General features: G+C 41.6%; 2 protein-coding genes and 1 pseudogene across 2 annotated transcripts; all 3 read left to right on the top strand.

Moving 5' to 3' along the window:
- The first annotated feature begins 6,810 nt into the window (after positions 1 to 6,810).
- Positions 6,811 to 9,958, top strand: LOC127760495 (mitochondrial fission 1 protein A-like; annotated as a pseudogene).
- Positions 9,959 to 12,717: 2,759 nt separating this feature from the next.
- On the top strand, positions 12,718 to 14,777 carry LOC127756997 (cytochrome P450 CYP94D108-like). The gene has a single exon (XM_052282391.1). The coding sequence runs from the start codon at positions 12,789 to 12,791 to the stop codon at positions 14,424 to 14,426; it is 1,638 nt and encodes a 545-aa protein (XP_052138351.1). The 5' UTR covers positions 12,718 to 12,788; the 3' UTR covers positions 14,427 to 14,777.
- Positions 14,778 to 16,296: 1,519 nt separating this feature from the next.
- On the top strand, positions 16,297 to 18,056 carry LOC127773353 (cytochrome P450 CYP94D108-like). Its single transcript, XM_052299420.1, has one exon. The coding sequence runs from the start codon at positions 16,299 to 16,301 to the stop codon at positions 17,955 to 17,957; it is 1,659 nt and encodes a 552-aa protein (XP_052155380.1). The 5' UTR covers positions 16,297 to 16,298; the 3' UTR covers positions 17,958 to 18,056.
- The last annotated feature ends 190 nt before the right edge of the window (positions 18,057 to 18,246 follow it).

The raw sequence follows: 18,246 nt of genomic DNA, 5'->3' as shown, positions 1-18,246 counted from the left end.
TAAATCCGCTAAAAATTGGTAAGGTGCGATAGTAGCGGTTGAAGTGTGTTTAGTTTATTGCCATATCAAAATTTAGCATTAGTAAAATTTGATAAATAAGGTTGAAAATTTTTCACAAACGCGCAAAAGAATTACACATCAATATATTAGAAAAATAGAGTTATAGTTACATGGTACAATCAGCCAGACCGGCTTATGCCATGATAATAAGGTTGAAAATGATAACAAACTAAAATCGTCAGTTTATACAATCAAATTAAGCTACCAGTCTAGCTGTACGTACGTACTCATACACGCATGCACATGCAGGAACAGCAAGAGAGATCGATCGATGGAGCAGTTGACCGACAGTTGCAATTAAGACGTACTAATGCAGAAATCATCCGTCCATTAAACTGTAGCATCTGTGTACTGTAGATATCAGCTTTGTGCTTTTCTCAACTGTAGGCATTTGCTTTCCTGTGACTTGCAAGTCAGGAGAACTGCATTAGCTAGCTGCTGAACTTCATTCGCTCACATGCAGTCGACAACATAAAAGAGGAATTGATTAATTATCTTTTCACCTCCAGATTTGAGATTAATTCAGGAGGACACCGATTTGGCAGATCGAATGATCGATCGAGAATTAGTTACAGCAGCTAGCCATATGCCTGCATAGCCAATGGTTAATTTGCACCAATAATTAATCACCAATAATGGTAGTACCCGGTCAGAATCGTACGAGGCGTAGTAACGGTATATACAGAGCACGTGCCGTACCCCTCTATTCATTCATTCATATTAGAACCGTTTTGATCCTTTTTTTCAAATGTTTCTTAATGAAGTTTATAGAAAGATCTCACAACACCTATAACATCAAATTAGTTTTAGTAAATATAACATTGAGCATATTTCGATAATATGTTTATTTTGTAAATGTTATTGTATTTTTTTGTAAGCTTGATGAAACTTAAAAAAACATAAAATTCAAATTCAAAACGATTTATAATATCAAACAAAGTTACTCCCTTCTTTCTAAACATAAACATAAACATTTTTAATTAAGTTGTAGCTAGCCAAAACCTGATAACCATAAATAGGCTGGTGCCAGGGGTTTTGCCTCATGTACCAACAAATCACTGGCCAAATCAAAGAGACCCAACTCTCTGGCATCTCTTTCCTAGCTCTTTCAAGATACCGTACCAGTCCCATATATATAGTCTAGCCTATCGGCAATACACAACTAGCTATCATGGCATCGATATAATTTCTCCCAACGGTTTTCCTCTATCTAAATCACATTGTGACGATTGCCAATTTTGCTTGCGTCGGAGCTCGATCCTATGAAGGCAAGGTCTTATTTGCCTGTGTCCTAGGTCTTATTTGCCTGTATTCAAATTCTAATTAAAGAATAAGTTGTCTATCTATATAAATACAATACTCCCCTAAGAGGGGAGGACACCGAATCATAAATCATAGCCACAAGCACATTGAGATAGACATCTAGGAGGAAGACAATCGCTAGCCATCAACTCCAAATTAAGTCATCGGATAGTTCTCGGTAGATCCTCATTAGATTAGCTAACTTGCTCTCCTTTATAATCAAAATGGTTTATTCGATTGGTATACTCATAAACTGAATTAGAGCTATTACTCATATCGGGGGTCTGAATTGAAACCAGTATAAAAATCCTTTATCTTTCATCTTCTTCATGTTCTTTACCATATAATCTGACGTATACTTGCGTACAATGATCCCTTTACTTTACAAATACCATAGACGGGTGTACAACCAATTGACAAATGTCCCATAAATTAAATACTTATATTGCATATAAAATTTGAATTATGTAACTTCCTGTATTTAAGAACGGAAAAAGTTAGCTTACTCTTTCCGAGGCACAAATTAGTGTGTACAGTGAACGTCATAATAATATATGTCGGTGGTGAGTTGATGTAGCTAGCTGGACCTGCTACGTACGTATACCTAACCTTGACCATAAATATACTACATGTACATACGTAATCACGTACAACGTCTAGATTCACATACGTAATAAGAGTACATGCATGTGAATCTGTTACATGCACACGTACGTACCGACGAATACACAGTATATAATACCCATAAATACTCATACGTACAAATATATACGCGCCGTCTGGTACGAACCTTAGCTAGCTACCATATACATACGTTGTTGGTGTGTAAAGTTGGTTAGTTGTACTAGTATATCTTTAATTACCAGTTTATCCCGTGAACTAATTATTAATTGTTAGCATATCTTCAAGCCGCCGTCGATACAGATATATAGAAAAGTACGTACTTATACGTAGTAGCTAGCAAGTTAAATTAGCATTATTGCAACATATATGTATGTGTTTATATATATCACATTGCTAGCTCGTATGAAGATTAAATCGGTCAAAACAGTGAGTTGGCGTTACGACCTGCATCATCCTGAGTTAATTAGTCGTGTCCTTGCACGGAATGTTTTAACTTTGGTCAAGTTCAAATTTAAATTGCTTTAAGTTTGACCAAGTTTATAGAAAAAATAGTAACATTTTTTACCTAAAAAAATTATTATAAGAATATATTTATTTATTAATTTAATAAACTAATTCGGTAATGCATATTATTATATTTGTCTATAAACTGAGTCAAACTTCTTCAAGTTTGACTTTGACCAAAGTCACAACCTTAAACGGAGCGAGTACATTTTATCTCGATTGATATATAAAATATTATCATATTGTATTTACGGGGAAAAGGAAATTAAATATTGTTCTCCATATATTTCTTTTCAGAAAAATCACTTTTCAACATAAACCGGTGCTCCGGTCCTAATATAAAAAATGTATATGAAAATCAGCTATAGTTAATTTTATTTTGGTAATGTCTAGAATCTAGATGTCACTTTTCTCACCCCCTCAATGGGAATCCAATGATTCTCATTATCTCCACTATTAATTATTCAAAACAAAGTAAGTTTTTTCTTAGACAAAAATTAAACAGTAAATTACAGTAACCTAAACATGAAATTAATTTGAAATTAAAAAATAAACAATAACATGTAAAAGTATTGAAAATCAGATAAAAAACATAAAATCCTATACATTAATGTGACAATATAACTTTAAAGTACAGTTATATTGTACAAAAATTGCACATTGCATAGACTTTCAATTATGAGCTTAGCAACGTGTTTTAATTAGGTGACTGAAAACTATAATTTTTCAGGCGTATTAAAATCTAGCAAATTAAATCCCTTTTATTTATTCTTTCATTAATTATGGACTAAAATATATCCGTCGTGGCAACAGCTATCTCTGGAAAGTCGTTGGTAATTAAGCTTGAAAGACGCAAAAAACTTTGGTTTGTATGTATACCTAGCTACTCAATAACAATAAGACAATAATAGCCGTATCTAAACAAGATCGATCAAAGGATGCATGCTTCATGGCCGGGTTAGTTAATTAGAACGTACAAATGGACTTTGCAACTTTGCATACGCATGCATGCACTAATGACATGACTCATGAGGTCCATATTATTAGATCACTATTTGATTTTCTTTTTTCGACTCTATTGGTCATTTCAATCTCTTAAATTCATCCGCATACGTGAACATCAGTGATCACTATTCACTTATGCATGTGTGTCACCAACCAATATTAATTATTATTATTAATTGAAAGATGAAGCTAGCTAGGGCAAGACAAGGGCAAAGCTGTACTGCCCCGCAGCTAAACGCTCTACTCCTACATATAAAGCTAATCTCTCAGCACCATTGCCGGCGGGTGGTTAATTATTAATTAATCGATCGTTGGTGCATATGTAATTGATGCAGCATAGTATAGCTAGTGTAATCCACTGTTTATATCTCATGCTAGCTTCGTCCCAAAATATAACAACTTTTAGCTATAAATCTAGACATACATTTATCCAGATTTATAACTAAAAATACTTATATTTTAGGATGGAGGAGTACTAATTCATTGGTACTACTTTTGCCTTAATTGGTTGGGGGAGCATCTTTTGATGAGTGATGAGATACATATGCCTTGTACGGCTTTAAGAATATACTCGCTCTGTTTTTAAATATGAGCATCATTGACTTTTAAGCGTGTGATGTTTGATCATTCGTCTTACTAATTAAAAATAAAAAATAATATAGTGAAGATATGAGAAAGGTATAGCAAGTTACAACAAAGCAAGATAAATACTTACATACCTTCTTTAGTAAAGACAAATGGTGGAAACATTGCCATGTCTAAAAGTTATAATTATGTCATATATTTAAAAAGGGAGAAATATAATATATATTTCAGGTTCTGGGCTAAGAAAAAAATCAAACGACTTATATTGTGAAACAGAGGAGTACATGTATTTCAAATTAAATAAAATCATTTATGTGCATATTTCAAAATAAATCTGCGTGGAAATGCTATTTTGGAACGGATGTACTCCATATTTACAGTGCCATATTTGTCACTAAATAACTGTCAATTTTTTTAACATGCAAGTTACACTATGAATCTTATATTGCACGTGCGCACAGTAGATTTTAAAGTTTGCACTGTAAATTTCTAAGTACTCCCTCCGTATTTTAATGTATGACGCCGTTGACTTTTCGACCAATGTTTAACCATTCGTTTTATTCAAAATTTTTGTGTAGATATAAAAATATTTATGTCATGCTTAACGAATATTTAATGGCGAATCAAGAATAATAAAATATTTTTTGAATAAAACGAATGGTCAAACGTTAGACAAAAAAGTCAACGGACTACAACAGAGCCTATAGCACGAGCTGATCAAAAGGAATTCACACTTTCAGTTACCCCACTTGGTGTACTATGTTCCAATTCGCCTGATGAACTGCGCTTAAATGGAAAAAACAAAATAACTGACCGTGCTGTTAATCTGTCCGTATCCTGCAGGCCCCGGAAAGGATCGAGTATCGAGCGTCCCAAAAGTCGATTGCGACCTGGCCAGAAATCCTTTTGCATAGGTTTGTAAAGGAGACGACCGTACCATTTAATTATCAATCAGAAGAGGAGGATATATATGTACTCCACTACCTATGATATATGTAAGTTGCATTCATTAATTCATATTGTTCATCGATTTTTTTTTTAAAAAAAGAGAACAGGTAGATCACCTTTTTTTAGAAAGCAGCAGAGTTTACAGACTCGACTTCGCTTTACTCATAAAGGAAGCTAATAGCATCATATGAGACAAACAGCTGACTAAGATCAGTGTACCCAACAGCTAAAACTCTTCCAGATCAACAAAAAACATTGATCATGGTTTTTCTTTTTCATGGACGATTTTTTGCATCTCAAGCAAAGGGAAGTTTAATTGGACAACCCTTCACCCTAATTACGCGCATGAGTACTTAACAAGCTAGCTATTATTGGCAAGTGGACACTAAAACGCTTAAAGTCAGCTTTCTTTTTTTTTCTTTGGAGGTTAAAGTCAGCTTTTTAGGACAAGACAACACATGCTAATTATTTTAAGTGGTAACATGGTCACTCATGAGCATGACTGAAAATTATGGCTTTACAGCCATATTATTATCTGAGAAATTTAACATTGGCATTTTTTTTACTAATAGTTACTTCAGTTATATTGCTATTTACTTTTAATAAAATGGCAAGGTTAAAGACACCTAACAAGTTGGCCTAAAAAGGATGATGGTATATATAAAAAAAGAGAAAATAATTTCATTGTATTCCATTATGGGAATATCAATTTTTCAGTGTATATAAAAAACACAGGAGCGAAAAAAAAATCTACTACCTCCGTTTCTAAATAGATGACACCACTAACTTTTACACACATGTTTTACCATTTATCTTAATAAAAAACATTGGTGTGGTGATAGTCTGGAGTCATGGGTGCATGACTTCACTTGTCATGGTTAAATAGCAATGCCTATAAATATAGATGTGTTTATTCTTAGTTGATGCTGATGCTGAAAGTTATTATTTCTTTACAGTAAATTTCACAAAACTACTGATACTTTAACCAAATAATCGTAAAATTATAGATTTAAAGTGGTATATCACAAAACCACAAATTTAAAGCCAACTATCACAAACTATACATTTAGTATTGAAGTTATCACAAAACCACATATTATAGCGTTTAAATTCATAGCACTACTATTATATTAAAGCTACAAAAGTTATAGTTTTATGACTAAATTGATGCTACACATGTAGTTTTGTGATAGTTTTATATTAAAGATAGAGTATGTAGTTTTATAATACACTAATTTAAATATATATAATTCCATGATAAATTTAATACTAAATACATAATTTTATGATACACTAAATTAAATCTGTATTTTTTGATAATTTAGCTAAAATATGTGTAGTTTTGTGAAATTTACTTATTTCTTTATTATGCTTAGTTGGTGAGAGGCTTCATGTATGCTTAATTAGTTGGTGTAAAAGTCAAAAGTCATACCTTAATAATATGTGTGACTAATGACAGAAGCCAGTACATAAAACATTTTCATTATCAAAAATAATTATCTCTAATATTGTGGCTAACACCTGGGGGGTCCTCCTAATTACTGTCACTTAAACTTTTTTTCAATCTGCACGGACATGGGCTAGTAGTACACTCAACTTTGTTACTTGCATCGTGGGCTTAGCGTCACGCCAAAGTGACCCCTCAGGCCCAGCCCGGTTGGCCCACTTCAGACAATGTGGGGGGTGTCGTGTTCCGTCCACGAGCCCACGACCTCTCCCCCGTCCAGGCTGCGAGCGAAGCCGAGCCGTTTTCTTCCCCATCGATCAAGGCGATCGGCGGCCATGGAGGCCAAGATCGGGAGGCTCGTCGGCGCCATGGCGCCTTCTTCTCCGGCGGCGACAACGTCCCGTGGTGCGGCCGCGACATCATCGCTGTACGTAAACCACTCGCACGCCAACCCTTTACCCTTGTCCCTTCCTTTCGATACTCTCCCTGTCGCCAGGGGCGGAGTCACGATCTCGGGATAATTTAGGCTTGTGAACCTATCTGAGGCTGTGTTCCTTACCTGTAGTTGGGAGCAAATCCTTCCCGTACGAAAAATAAAGCAATCCATTAGTATGTGATTAATTAAATATTAGTTAATTATATTTTAGAAAATAGATCAATATGTTTTTTAAGCAACTTTCGTATAGAATTTTTTTAAAAAAAACACACCGATTAGCAGTATGAAAAACATGCGCGCAAAAAACGAGGAGAGTGAGTTGAAAACTCACACGAACGAACTCAGCCTAAATTCTTTTGAGATTGTATGGAAATTTTGAAAATATATAGGGCCTTATTGTTTGAAGCTAAAATGTGCTCTATCAAATTATTATTGGCACTTTAAATAGTACTCTAGATAGTGTTTGGTTTTACTACCGAAATATGCCAATAATAACATATATATTGATAAATTTTTAACACTACCAAAAAATCCACGTAGGTTTTGACATTGCCAACATTACAGCATGGTAGCTAACCAAACATACCAAGTAAAATTGTCAAATTTAGCTCAAGGCTTGCAATTTTTTTTTTGGCTCTGCCACTTCCTGTTGCCTCTTGCGTGTTGCCATTCAATAGTTGATAGAAAATACTATGTTTCATACTATCTCCGCCTCAAAATATATTGAGAAATTCTCTTATATTTTTGTATGGAGATAGTAATAGATAGTACAACTCTATCTAAAATAACTCATCTTTGATCACAGAAATGCAAATTAAGATAGTAAAAAAAGACTAAAGTACTTCTCATTGATAAATTTTTTTTATTCCATTATTTGGTTGGTGTGAAGGCATGGGAATGTAAGGGGTATTAAAAGAACAAAACTCATCAATCTAATTGAGATAGGTCATGCGAAAAAGTAAAGTTATTTTGTAACATTTGGTAGAGACTAAAGATGGACGAGATAGGTCATGAAAAAAATAAAGTTCCTTTGTAACAGACGGTAGAGAGTAAATATAGACTTATTTTAGGATGGAGAGAGTAATAATGCAGTAGGATCCAATAAACTAAGTCAAGATCGATCACTGTTGGTTCGTTCTTATCCTGAATTGATCAGTAGACAAAAGTGAAGGCCAGATCATTGTTGATTTGCTGTGTCTGATCTAATCAGGGTGTCGAGAGAGAGGTCGCGGAGGCCGCAACCGAAGAACACAAGAACGTGAGCATCATGAGGCTATCCTGGGCCCTCGTCCACTCGAGGAACACGGACGATGTCAACCGTGGGATCGCCATGCTCCAAGGTAGGTGCAATGTAACCACCACACAATGACACAACAAAACAATAATTTGGCATGTGATGATCTAACCCAGACTCTGACAAATGTTGTTCTTGTGTTTGTGTTGCTTCCTAGCATCTTTGGGTGGCTCCAAGAGTCCACTGGAGGCAAGGGAGAAGCTCTACTTGCTGGCTGTTGGGCATTACAGGAATGGTGACTATCCCAGGAGCCGGCAGCTTCTTGAACACTGTTTGGAGGTTTGCTCCTGAATCCTGATAGAGTGATATAGTTGATAATATGTGTCATACAAAGGATGATCTAATTGTTAATAAGCTTGTCTTAGCGTGTAGCCGTTAACCGTACAAGTCATCTGTTCATGCCAACTGTTCTTGTTCGTAAATTCAAGAGATCCTATGGCTCAGCTTTGGAGTTACTGAGTAGATTGGCTACTTCAGATTATCTACTTAATTATACAAATAGATCAAATATTTCGATAAATAAACAAATAACTTAAAACAAGTGGTACAAGTATTACATTAGAAGATTTTTTTTTTAGAAAAATGTCTTTTTTAAAGCGTGGAGTAAATAATCCGTTTAAATAATAATACAATAAATAGTATGAAAAGAAATAAGCCTAAACGTCTTACTAAGTAGATATGCATATACCAGTTTAGCAACCTGAACATCTGTTGGGGTGGTGCTAATCTTGTTCTGTTCCGAACAGAAACCAAGGTATTATGCAGGAGATTAGATATCTTTTTTTTGTTAAGGCCAAAAGCTTCTTAATTATAATCTGTCCCAATGGGGCCGGGCTAATGTTTGTTTAGCATCTCACATACAGTAGTCATCTTGCCATTATCTAATATCCGCAGTTGCCACCTATATTCAGATTCAACCTGGCTGGGGGCAGGCCCTGTCTTTGAAGAAGACAGTTGAAGATAAAATTGCTAAAGGTGAGATAATTAAACCCAACAATGCAAATGCATTGTACCATTGTTCTTTTATGGTCCTTCTGTTCAAGGATATAGGGTATTTTGGAGAGTAATGCGGTCTTCGACGTTTAACTTTAAACGACTAGTTTTATCTGAAATGTTTATAGGAATTGTAAAACTGTTGCATATTTTTTAATTATTTTTACATGACAAATCAAGTGATACCACTTCTTTTTTTTTTGTGAAACAAATGATAGTAGTATCATTTTTGCTTTAGTCTAACTTTTCAGGCTTTCAGCCTTCTTCCATTCGATAGTGTTAATTTGAAACCTATCTTGAGTTGTATATTTTGAAGTGGCGTAAAGTAAGGACTAAATTGTTTAATTTCCATGGAACAATGGAAGTATTAGCAATAAAATTAATGAGAAGTAATTAACCTTCATCCGAGCGACTGACAAGTTTGATTTATGCAGATGGTGTGATTGGCATAGGTATAGCCACAACAGCTGTTGGACTGCTGGTTGGGATAGCTGCTGCTGTTGCTCGGAAGAACTGAGGCATAGCGGTTCCAGATTGATTTATGGGAATTGAGATTTCTGGCGTCAGATACTCTTTTATGCTGGTGACATTTTTGTTCAAGTTCTAGTCTGCAAGAATTCCCTCTTTATTGACACAATTTAAGGTAGTATGATACAGTATGCTCCGAATGCTTTACAATCTCACCTCCATCTCATAATTCTCTATCGGACAATATTTTCCACGTGATCTTTCAGAATTGAGATCAATCAATCCAATCCAGTGGTCCAATTTTAGTTTTTGTCGTTCATACTTCTCTTGTTATTTTCTTTAAGAGAATTTTTTGTAGTATTTGAGAAAGTATTTCAAGGTATCAAAATTTACACTAAAATTTTTCGTATCTCACGATACATATATAGTACTTAAAGGTGCTAAATTTTATATTAGAAAATGTGGTATCTTTTGATGCCTTCTTAAGAATGGTAAAATTACCATTTCCTTAATTATTAAGGTCAAGCTGTAGATGCTGTGAATTTCTCATCCTTTTTGGCAGGAGTGAACAGTAACCACTGCACAGCTCCACTGAATTGAGAAGCATTCAGCAAAGCATCCATATTTCTGTGAATTACTATCGCATTTCTGTGGATCAGCGTTTTCTGTGAATTGCTGTCGAATTTTGCATCATATTTGGCAGTAGGTCACTGTCGGCCGGTTGGATGTCTGATTCATGCCCAGAAACTTGGTGTACTGTTCAGTTCGTATTTGTGGACAATTAATGGTTCAAGAATACATATTCTAGTTCTAAAAAAAAAACTGATACTGCTCGCGACTTTGGAGTATAGCTAATTAGCTATAGCTATGATAGCACTAATTTAGACATTAGACAATTCAACAGTCACTTTGGTGTTCACAGGCTCATGCGTACTGCAGCCTGGCCCATAATCAGAAGTCATTTTCGTCCAAGCCCGTTACGGCCGGGGGGAAACTATTTTGATTTTAGGGTTTGTCCCTCGATTATCACTATATTCAAATAGTTAGCGAAGAATCTATTATAAAGCTAATAACATTATATATGTATACTTGACAAAATTAAATTTTAGGTCGAAACTCTAGTTACATATAAATCATGAAATATGACTAACACAAGAATTGATCATCCCTCCATAAAAGATGCATATCCTCTTCATTGCCAGTACTACCGATGTAGTAGCCGTGGCTGATACGTGCGTCCGGCCATATGGGCCAACACGTGTTTGCTACTGCACATGCAGTATTGTCAACAATCCTCTCTAGACCATGAATAACCAGTCAAAACTTTGATAGGTAGATGTTATTATCACACGTATTTGTCGATCAGTGCAGAATTCCGGTTATTTGTCCTTTTAATAATTTCCGTGTTTTTTTTTAATCTCTCGGCCAGAATTGATCTCATCCGATAATAATACTGTTCATCGATGGATGTTTGAGGCTGATACAAATCAGTATCGTAAGTTTGCGTATCATAGAACACTATAGTTTTCGGTTGTTTACTGATAGTACATATATCGACTATTATTTTAATATATTTATATATACATATCCTCTTTAAATGGAGAGAGATAAAACTTAACGAAAGATCATTTTACCTCTAAGCCACCGGCCAAAATAAATTTCACAAAATATTGACTTCACCTAATCGTTGAATAAATAAAAATTGAATAAATGGCTGCAATTAATTAATTTAACAATAAAAAGTAAAACTTGAACAAATATCGATTAAATTTAGGGACTAGCCATATAACATTTGACTAAAAATTATTCTAAAAGTATGTCAAATGTAACTACAATACAATTATTGCCATGTAATTTTAATAATTATACTATTTTTGTATTGTAATTATAGTATAAATAGGATGTAAGTTTGTGTGAAGTCATGAAAACCATAGTAGGCCAGTGGCAATGCGGAGGGGTAGTCACGTGCCCGCATTCCAAGAGAGCTCACAGGATCTACATTAATTTTGAAAATTTGACCCTTTGAAAAAACTAATTTTACAAATGAACCGTTGCCAAAACTTATTTCAAAAATGAACCTTTTGTTCAGCGCCAAATCACCTGGCGTTGAACTTAGACACCTCAGCGCCACGTCAACTGGTGCTGAATGCCGTGCCACCGCGGATGGGAGACTAAGTCATAGTGCCAACGTATATTCAGCGCCACGCTATTTGGCGCTGAGGTGTCTAAGTTCAGCGCCAGGTGATTTGGCGCTGACCAAAAGGGTCATTTATGAAATAAGTTTTGACGACGGTTCATTTGTAAAATTAGTCTTTTTTCAAAGGATCAAATTGTCAAAATTAATGCAGGATCTATCCCAGATTATCCCACCCACACCCAGTACCATGCTTTACTTTTTTTTTCTTAGAAGCATAGATCTTGATGCGTATCAAACGGCTAGCAGGAATCTCAAACACATCCAATATCGTTTCATCGTTTACAATATCGTTTGGATGTTAGAAAGTCACAGAAAGTCATGTGACAGTTACAGCCTCGTCTTTTCTCATATGCTTATGGGCTTGTTCGGCTGCTATTTTTCGCAGTTGTATGGCAGCTAGCTGCAGCAGCAAGCAGCACAGCTGCAGCCACGCAACCAAGCGCTGCAGCAAGAATGGCAGCCGAACAAATCCATACTTATCTGTATTTGCTTTTAAATCATTAAGAACACATAAATACAAGTTTTATTTATAAATTATTTTTTTTTTAAATAGAAGTATATCGTCTCGCTTTGTCCTCCAATATGCCAAAATGATGGGGCTGTTAGTACGAAGTACTGTTTATATTGGACAACTGTATATATGTTAGAGAGTTACGTACGCACATTTGCACGTAGTACAATTGCCTGTCGATCAGCTGGGGATGGGAGACGAAACAAAACGCTATTATTGCACGTTAATTTGCACAGTACACCACTTAACTTGCACGGTTCTACTACCTCCACCACGTGTTGAACCAGCCTGCGGCTATATATACTGCACTATACACAGTTTTACACATATCCAACCATGCAAATATGCAAGCGTGCTAAATTTGCAGTGTCAGATTAACTAACACATAGTAGTATAGTACTAGTAGTTGTGTGCATGTGCATGCAAATGGACTCTTCCTACCTCCACCTCGTCCTCCCCGCGTCCGCCGTCGTCGTCGTCCTACTCCTCTCGCTGTGGCGGCGCTACCAAACCACGTCGAGCCACCGGCCGGACACCAGAGGGAACCACCGGCCGCAGGCGAAGCCAATCCTCGGCAACCTCGTCGCCTTCCTCGCCAATGGACACCGCTTCCTCGACTGGTCCACGGGCCTCCTCGCCGCGGCGCCGGCATCCACCATGCAGGTGCACGGCCCGCTCGGCCTCGGCTACTGCGGCGTCGCGACGGCGAGCCCCGACGCCGTCGAACACATGCTGCGCGCCAGCTTCCACAACTACGTCGACAAGGGCGACCGCGTCCGCGACGCCTTCGCCGACCTCCTCGGCGACGGCCTCTTCCTCGCCAACGGCCGCCTATGGAGGCTGCAGCGGAAGCTCGCCGCCAGCTCCTTCTCCCCGCGCTTGCTCCGCCGCTTCGCCGGCCGCGTCGTCTTGGACCAGCTGCGCCGCCGCCTCCTGCCGTTCCTTGACGCCGCCGCTGACGCCGGCCGCGTCTTCGACCTTCAGGACGTGCTCAGGCGCTTCGCCTTCGACAACATCTGCAGCGTCGCGTTCGGCGTGGACAGGGACGACAGCTCGCCGTCGTCGTCGTCGTCGCGGCTGGAAGCCGGCGGCGATGGCCGGGACGACGCGTTCTTCGCGGCGTTCGATGACGCCGTCGATATCTCCTTCGGCCGCATACTGCACCCGACGACCTTGGTGTGGAAGGCGATGAAGCTGCTCGACGTCGGCAGCGAGCGGCGGCTCCGGCAGGCGATCGGCGTCGTTGCCGAGTACGTGACGGCGATCATGGAGTCGAAGCAACGGTGCAGTGACAGTGAGGAGGAGCCGAACTTGCTGTCACGCTTCACGGCGGCGATGATGGAGGAAGACGGCGGCAACGGGCTCGGCGCGATGTTCGACTCGCCGGAGGCGAAACGACGGTTCCTACGCGACACCGTCAAGACCTTCGTCCTCGCCGGGAAGGACACCACGTCCTCGGCTCTGACATGGCTGTTCTGGTTTCTCGCCGCCAACCCGGAGTGCGAGCGCCGCGTCTACGAGGAGGTCACCGCCGGCGACGAGGGAGACGACGGGTACGAGGAGCTGAAGCGGATGCACTACCTGCACGCGGCGATCACCGAGACGATGCGGCTGTACCCTCCGGTGCCCCTGGCGTCGCGGGTGGCGGCGGCGGACGACGTGCTCCCCGACGGCACGGTGGTGCGCGCCGGGTGGTTCGCCGACTACTCGGCGTACGCGATGGGGAGGATGCCGCAGCTGTGGGGGCGAGACTGCGGCGAGTTCCGCCCGGAGCGGTGGCTCGACGGCGGCGGCGGCGGGAAGTTCGTGGCAGTGGACGCGGCGCGGTACCCGGTGTTCCACGCCGGGCCGCGCTCGTGCCTCGGGAAGGAAATGGCGTACGTGCAGATGAAGGCCATGGCGGCCGCCGTGGTCCGGAGATTCTCCGTCGAGGTGGTGCCTGCCGCGGCGGCGAATGCGCCGCCGCCGCACGAGACGGCGGTGACGCTGAGGATGAAGGGCGGGCTCCGTGTGCTGCTCACAAGGCGCCGGGGTGTGTCGTCCCATGCATAGACCCTGGGCATGTGGGCACGAAGCGATACATGGCTAAATGGGCCGCCTTATCATGCCGAGCCGGGCCCAAGTGCTGCACCAACGGCCCAATAAGACTTGGTTGTGCCGGGCCGACCTGAAGGCACGAAAGCCCACCTTGTCTTGGAAAAAGTTTATTTTGCTTTTCTCATCTCTTTGGGCCGTCTCTTATTTAGCTCGAATAAGTTTATTCTGGATCCCTCATATCATTAGGCTGTGCTTTATATGATTGGAATAAATATATTTTGGAACTCTCAACTATTTTGTCTCCCTTATCATTGGATCAGGCCATGACGGGCTAGCCCATCATGCCGAGGCAGAGGTCCAGGCACGGGCCTAACACCAGTCGGGCCGTTAGGCCCCAGGCCTTTTGGACAACTATACACGAAGCTAACAAGTCAACAACTTCATGCAATGACTTTTGACTGGTCCATGTGTCTATTTGGTCTAGTATTTAATTATATGAATTTACAAATTCTTTTGGAAGTTATATATAAACTTTTATCTTATAATATTAATGCCATTTTTTTAAAATAAACAACTTTCCTACCTAATTTTTCTATGAAACACACCGTTTAGCAGTTTAGGAAGTGTGAGCGTGAAACACGGGGATCATCAATATATATAGCAAAAGTGATCCACATAGATGGGGCTTTTATAAATTAACTTTAACTATAGTAATCCCAAGAAGTCTATAGACACAAGGTAGCATTATAAGAAAAGAGAGAAGTGGAGAAATATAATATTATTTATTTTATATGGATAATCCATATGCATATGAGTACCTTTTGCTATTTTCTTTATATTGACTAGTTTATAACGTTAAGTTGGGAACTACCGCTATACTGGCTTATTTGGCACAACTCCAACTCCAACTTCACTGTTGCTAGAGCTGGTGCTCAGCCAAACAGTTTCAGCTCCATAAAAAATGGGAGTGAAGCTAGGTGGAGCACTTCGCCAAAATGAACTAAAGAGGTGGAGCTAGGTTTAGGCTGCTCCACAACTCTACTCCAGACTCAACTTCTGGAATTAAATTTAGGAGTTGGAGCTATACCAAACAGGTTATAAGGCTTCGTTGTTCCAGCATAAAAGAATTTTTAAGCGGCATGGATATCGGAGCAAGCAATGAACACATGATTAATTAATTATTATAAATTTAGAAAATGCGTTCATTTGAATTTTTAAAGAAACTTTTATATAAAAAGTTGTTGTAAGAAATATACTGTTTGCAATTTGGGAATCACGGAAAACGAGAATGTCAGAGTTTAGAACTGTTTTTTTAAGAGGGAGTATATATATCTTTTATGGGATGGAGGGAGTGGTATTGTACTGATAATAAATAGTCTAGCAGTTGTGGTACTCCATACGTCTTATTTTATGTATAGTTGTGGGTTTTCGTATCTATCGTTTAACCGTCTGTCTTATTTAAAAATTATGATTTTTTTTAAATAGTAGCACGTAAAGCATTATTTATATTTTATCATCTAATAATAACAATCAAACTTATAACTACACTTAGAGAGCAGGTTCGGAATGCTAGCCTCTTGTATGGAAAATGGAGCGATCCATTAGCACGTGATTAATTAAGTATTAGCTATTTTTTTAAAAAAAATGGAAAAGTATGATTTTTTTTAAACAACTTTCGTGTAGAAACTTTGTATAAAAAACGCACCGAAATAGCAGTTTAAAAAGCATGCGTGTGGAAATCGAGAAGAAAGAGGTTAGGAACCTGGACAAATGAACTGAGCCTAAGGGAACGAAAAGTTTACTGCACATGTGATGCCGATGTGTTGAAAGGGAACATACAACTACAGGAGAGTAGAAGAATTTAATTGATCGGTCCTGTGGTGCCGGATGGACCACGGAATACCGACTCCGTACATGGTCATGGACGGAACACTTGCACCGCTTCTGCTTCTGCTTCTGCTCTTCCTCCCCGCCCTCCTCCTCTACCTCCGGCGCCGCCCCGCCGCCAACAACCACTGCCCCCACCCAAACCCCGTCCTCGGCAACGCCCTGCCCTTCCTCCGCAACCGCCACCGATTCCTCGACTGGGCCACCGACCTCCTCGCCGCCGCCCCGACCTCCACCATCGAGGTGCGCGGCGCCCTCGGCCTCGGCTCCGGCGTCGCCACCGCCAACCCGGCGGTCGTCGACCACTTCCTCCGGGCCAGCTTCCCCAACTACGTCAAGGGCGCGCGCTTCGCCCTCCCCTTCGAGGACCTCCTCGGCCGCGGCCTCTTCGCCGCCGACGGCCGCCTCTGGGCCCTCCAGCGGAAGATCGCCTCCTACTCCTTCTCCTCCCGCTCGCTCCGCCGCTTCTCGGCGCGCGTCCTCCGGGCGCACCTCCACCGCCGGCTCGTCCCCTTGCTCGACGCGGCGGCGGGCTCCGGCGAGGCCGTCGATTTGCAGGACGTGCTCGGCCGGTTCGGGTTCGACAACATCTGCAACGTCGCGTTCGGCGTCGAGAGCTCGACGCTGCTGGAGGGAGGGGACCGCCGCCATGAGGCGTTCTTCGCCGCGTTCGACGCCGCCGTCGAGATCTCCGTCGCGCGCGTGTTCCACCCGACGACCTTGGTCTGGAGGGCGATGAGGCTCGCCAACGTCGGGAGCGAGCGGCGGATGCGCGACGCCATCAGGGTCATCGACGAGTACGTCATGGCGATCGTCGCGTCAGAGGAGCGCCTCCGGCTCCGCCGCGGGGAGGACGAGCGCGAGCGCGAGCACGAGCAGCACCTGCTGTCGCGGTTCGCGGCGTCCATGGAGGAAGAGGGCGGCGAGCTCGCCGCCATGTTCGGGTCGCCGGGAGCGAAGCGCCGGTTCCTGCGTGATGTCGTGGTGAGCTTCGTGATGGCCGGGAAGGACTCCACCTCCTCCGCCCTGACGTGGCTCTTCTGGCTCCTCGCCGCGAACCCGCGCTGCGAGCGGCGCGTGAACGAGGAGGTGTCGTCGTCGCGGCACGCGGACCCTCGCCGCGCCGACGCCGGAGAAGACGGCGACGGCGACGGGTACGACGAGCTGAGGAGGATGCACTACCTGCACGCCGCGATCAGCGAGGCGATAAGGCTGTACCCGCCGGTGCCGATCGACTCGCGAGTGGCGGTCGCGGCGGACGCGCTGCCGGACGGCACGGCGGTGCGCGCCGGGTGGTTCGCCGACTACTCGGCGTACGCGATGGGGAGGATGCCGCAGCTGTGGGGCGACGGCTGCCGCGAGTTCCGGCCGGAGCGGTGGCTGAACGACGGCGGCGAGTTCGTGGCGGTGGACGCGGCGAGGTACCCGGTGTTCCACGCGGGGCCACGGGCGTGCCTCGGGAGGGAGATGGCGTACGTGCAGATGAAGGCCGTGGCGGCCGCCGTGATCAGGAGGTTCGCGGTGGAGCCGGTCCAGGCGCCGGCGAGCATGGAGACGCCGCCGGCGTGCGAGGTGACAACGACGCTGAAGATGAAGGGCGGGCTACTGGTGCGGATCAGGAAGCGGGAAGATGACGCAGCGCAGCAGAAGTTGACTTGACCACCGATAATAAGCAATTAAGAACTCCAATCATGTTGGGGGTAAAAACACTGTTGTTTAAAAAAGCATTATCTATTCGGCAGTATCTGGTTGAAATTCGATCCAGCATAAAATAAGCCCCAAGACATACTCCCTCCGTCCCTAAATATTTAACCCTAAATATTTAACATCAAATATTTAACGTCGTTGATTTTTTTAAATATGTTTGACTGTTCGTTTTATTCAAATAATTTAAATAATTTTTAATTATTTTCTTATTATTTGATTTATTGTTAAATATACTACTGCT

This window comes from Oryza glaberrima, chromosome 1 (genome assembly GCF_000147395.1).
Source record: "Oryza glaberrima chromosome 1, OglaRS2, whole genome shotgun sequence".
NCBI classification, from domain to species: Eukaryota; Viridiplantae; Streptophyta; class Magnoliopsida; order Poales; family Poaceae; genus Oryza; species Oryza glaberrima.
This window is presented reverse-complemented; position numbering and strand designations above follow the sequence as displayed.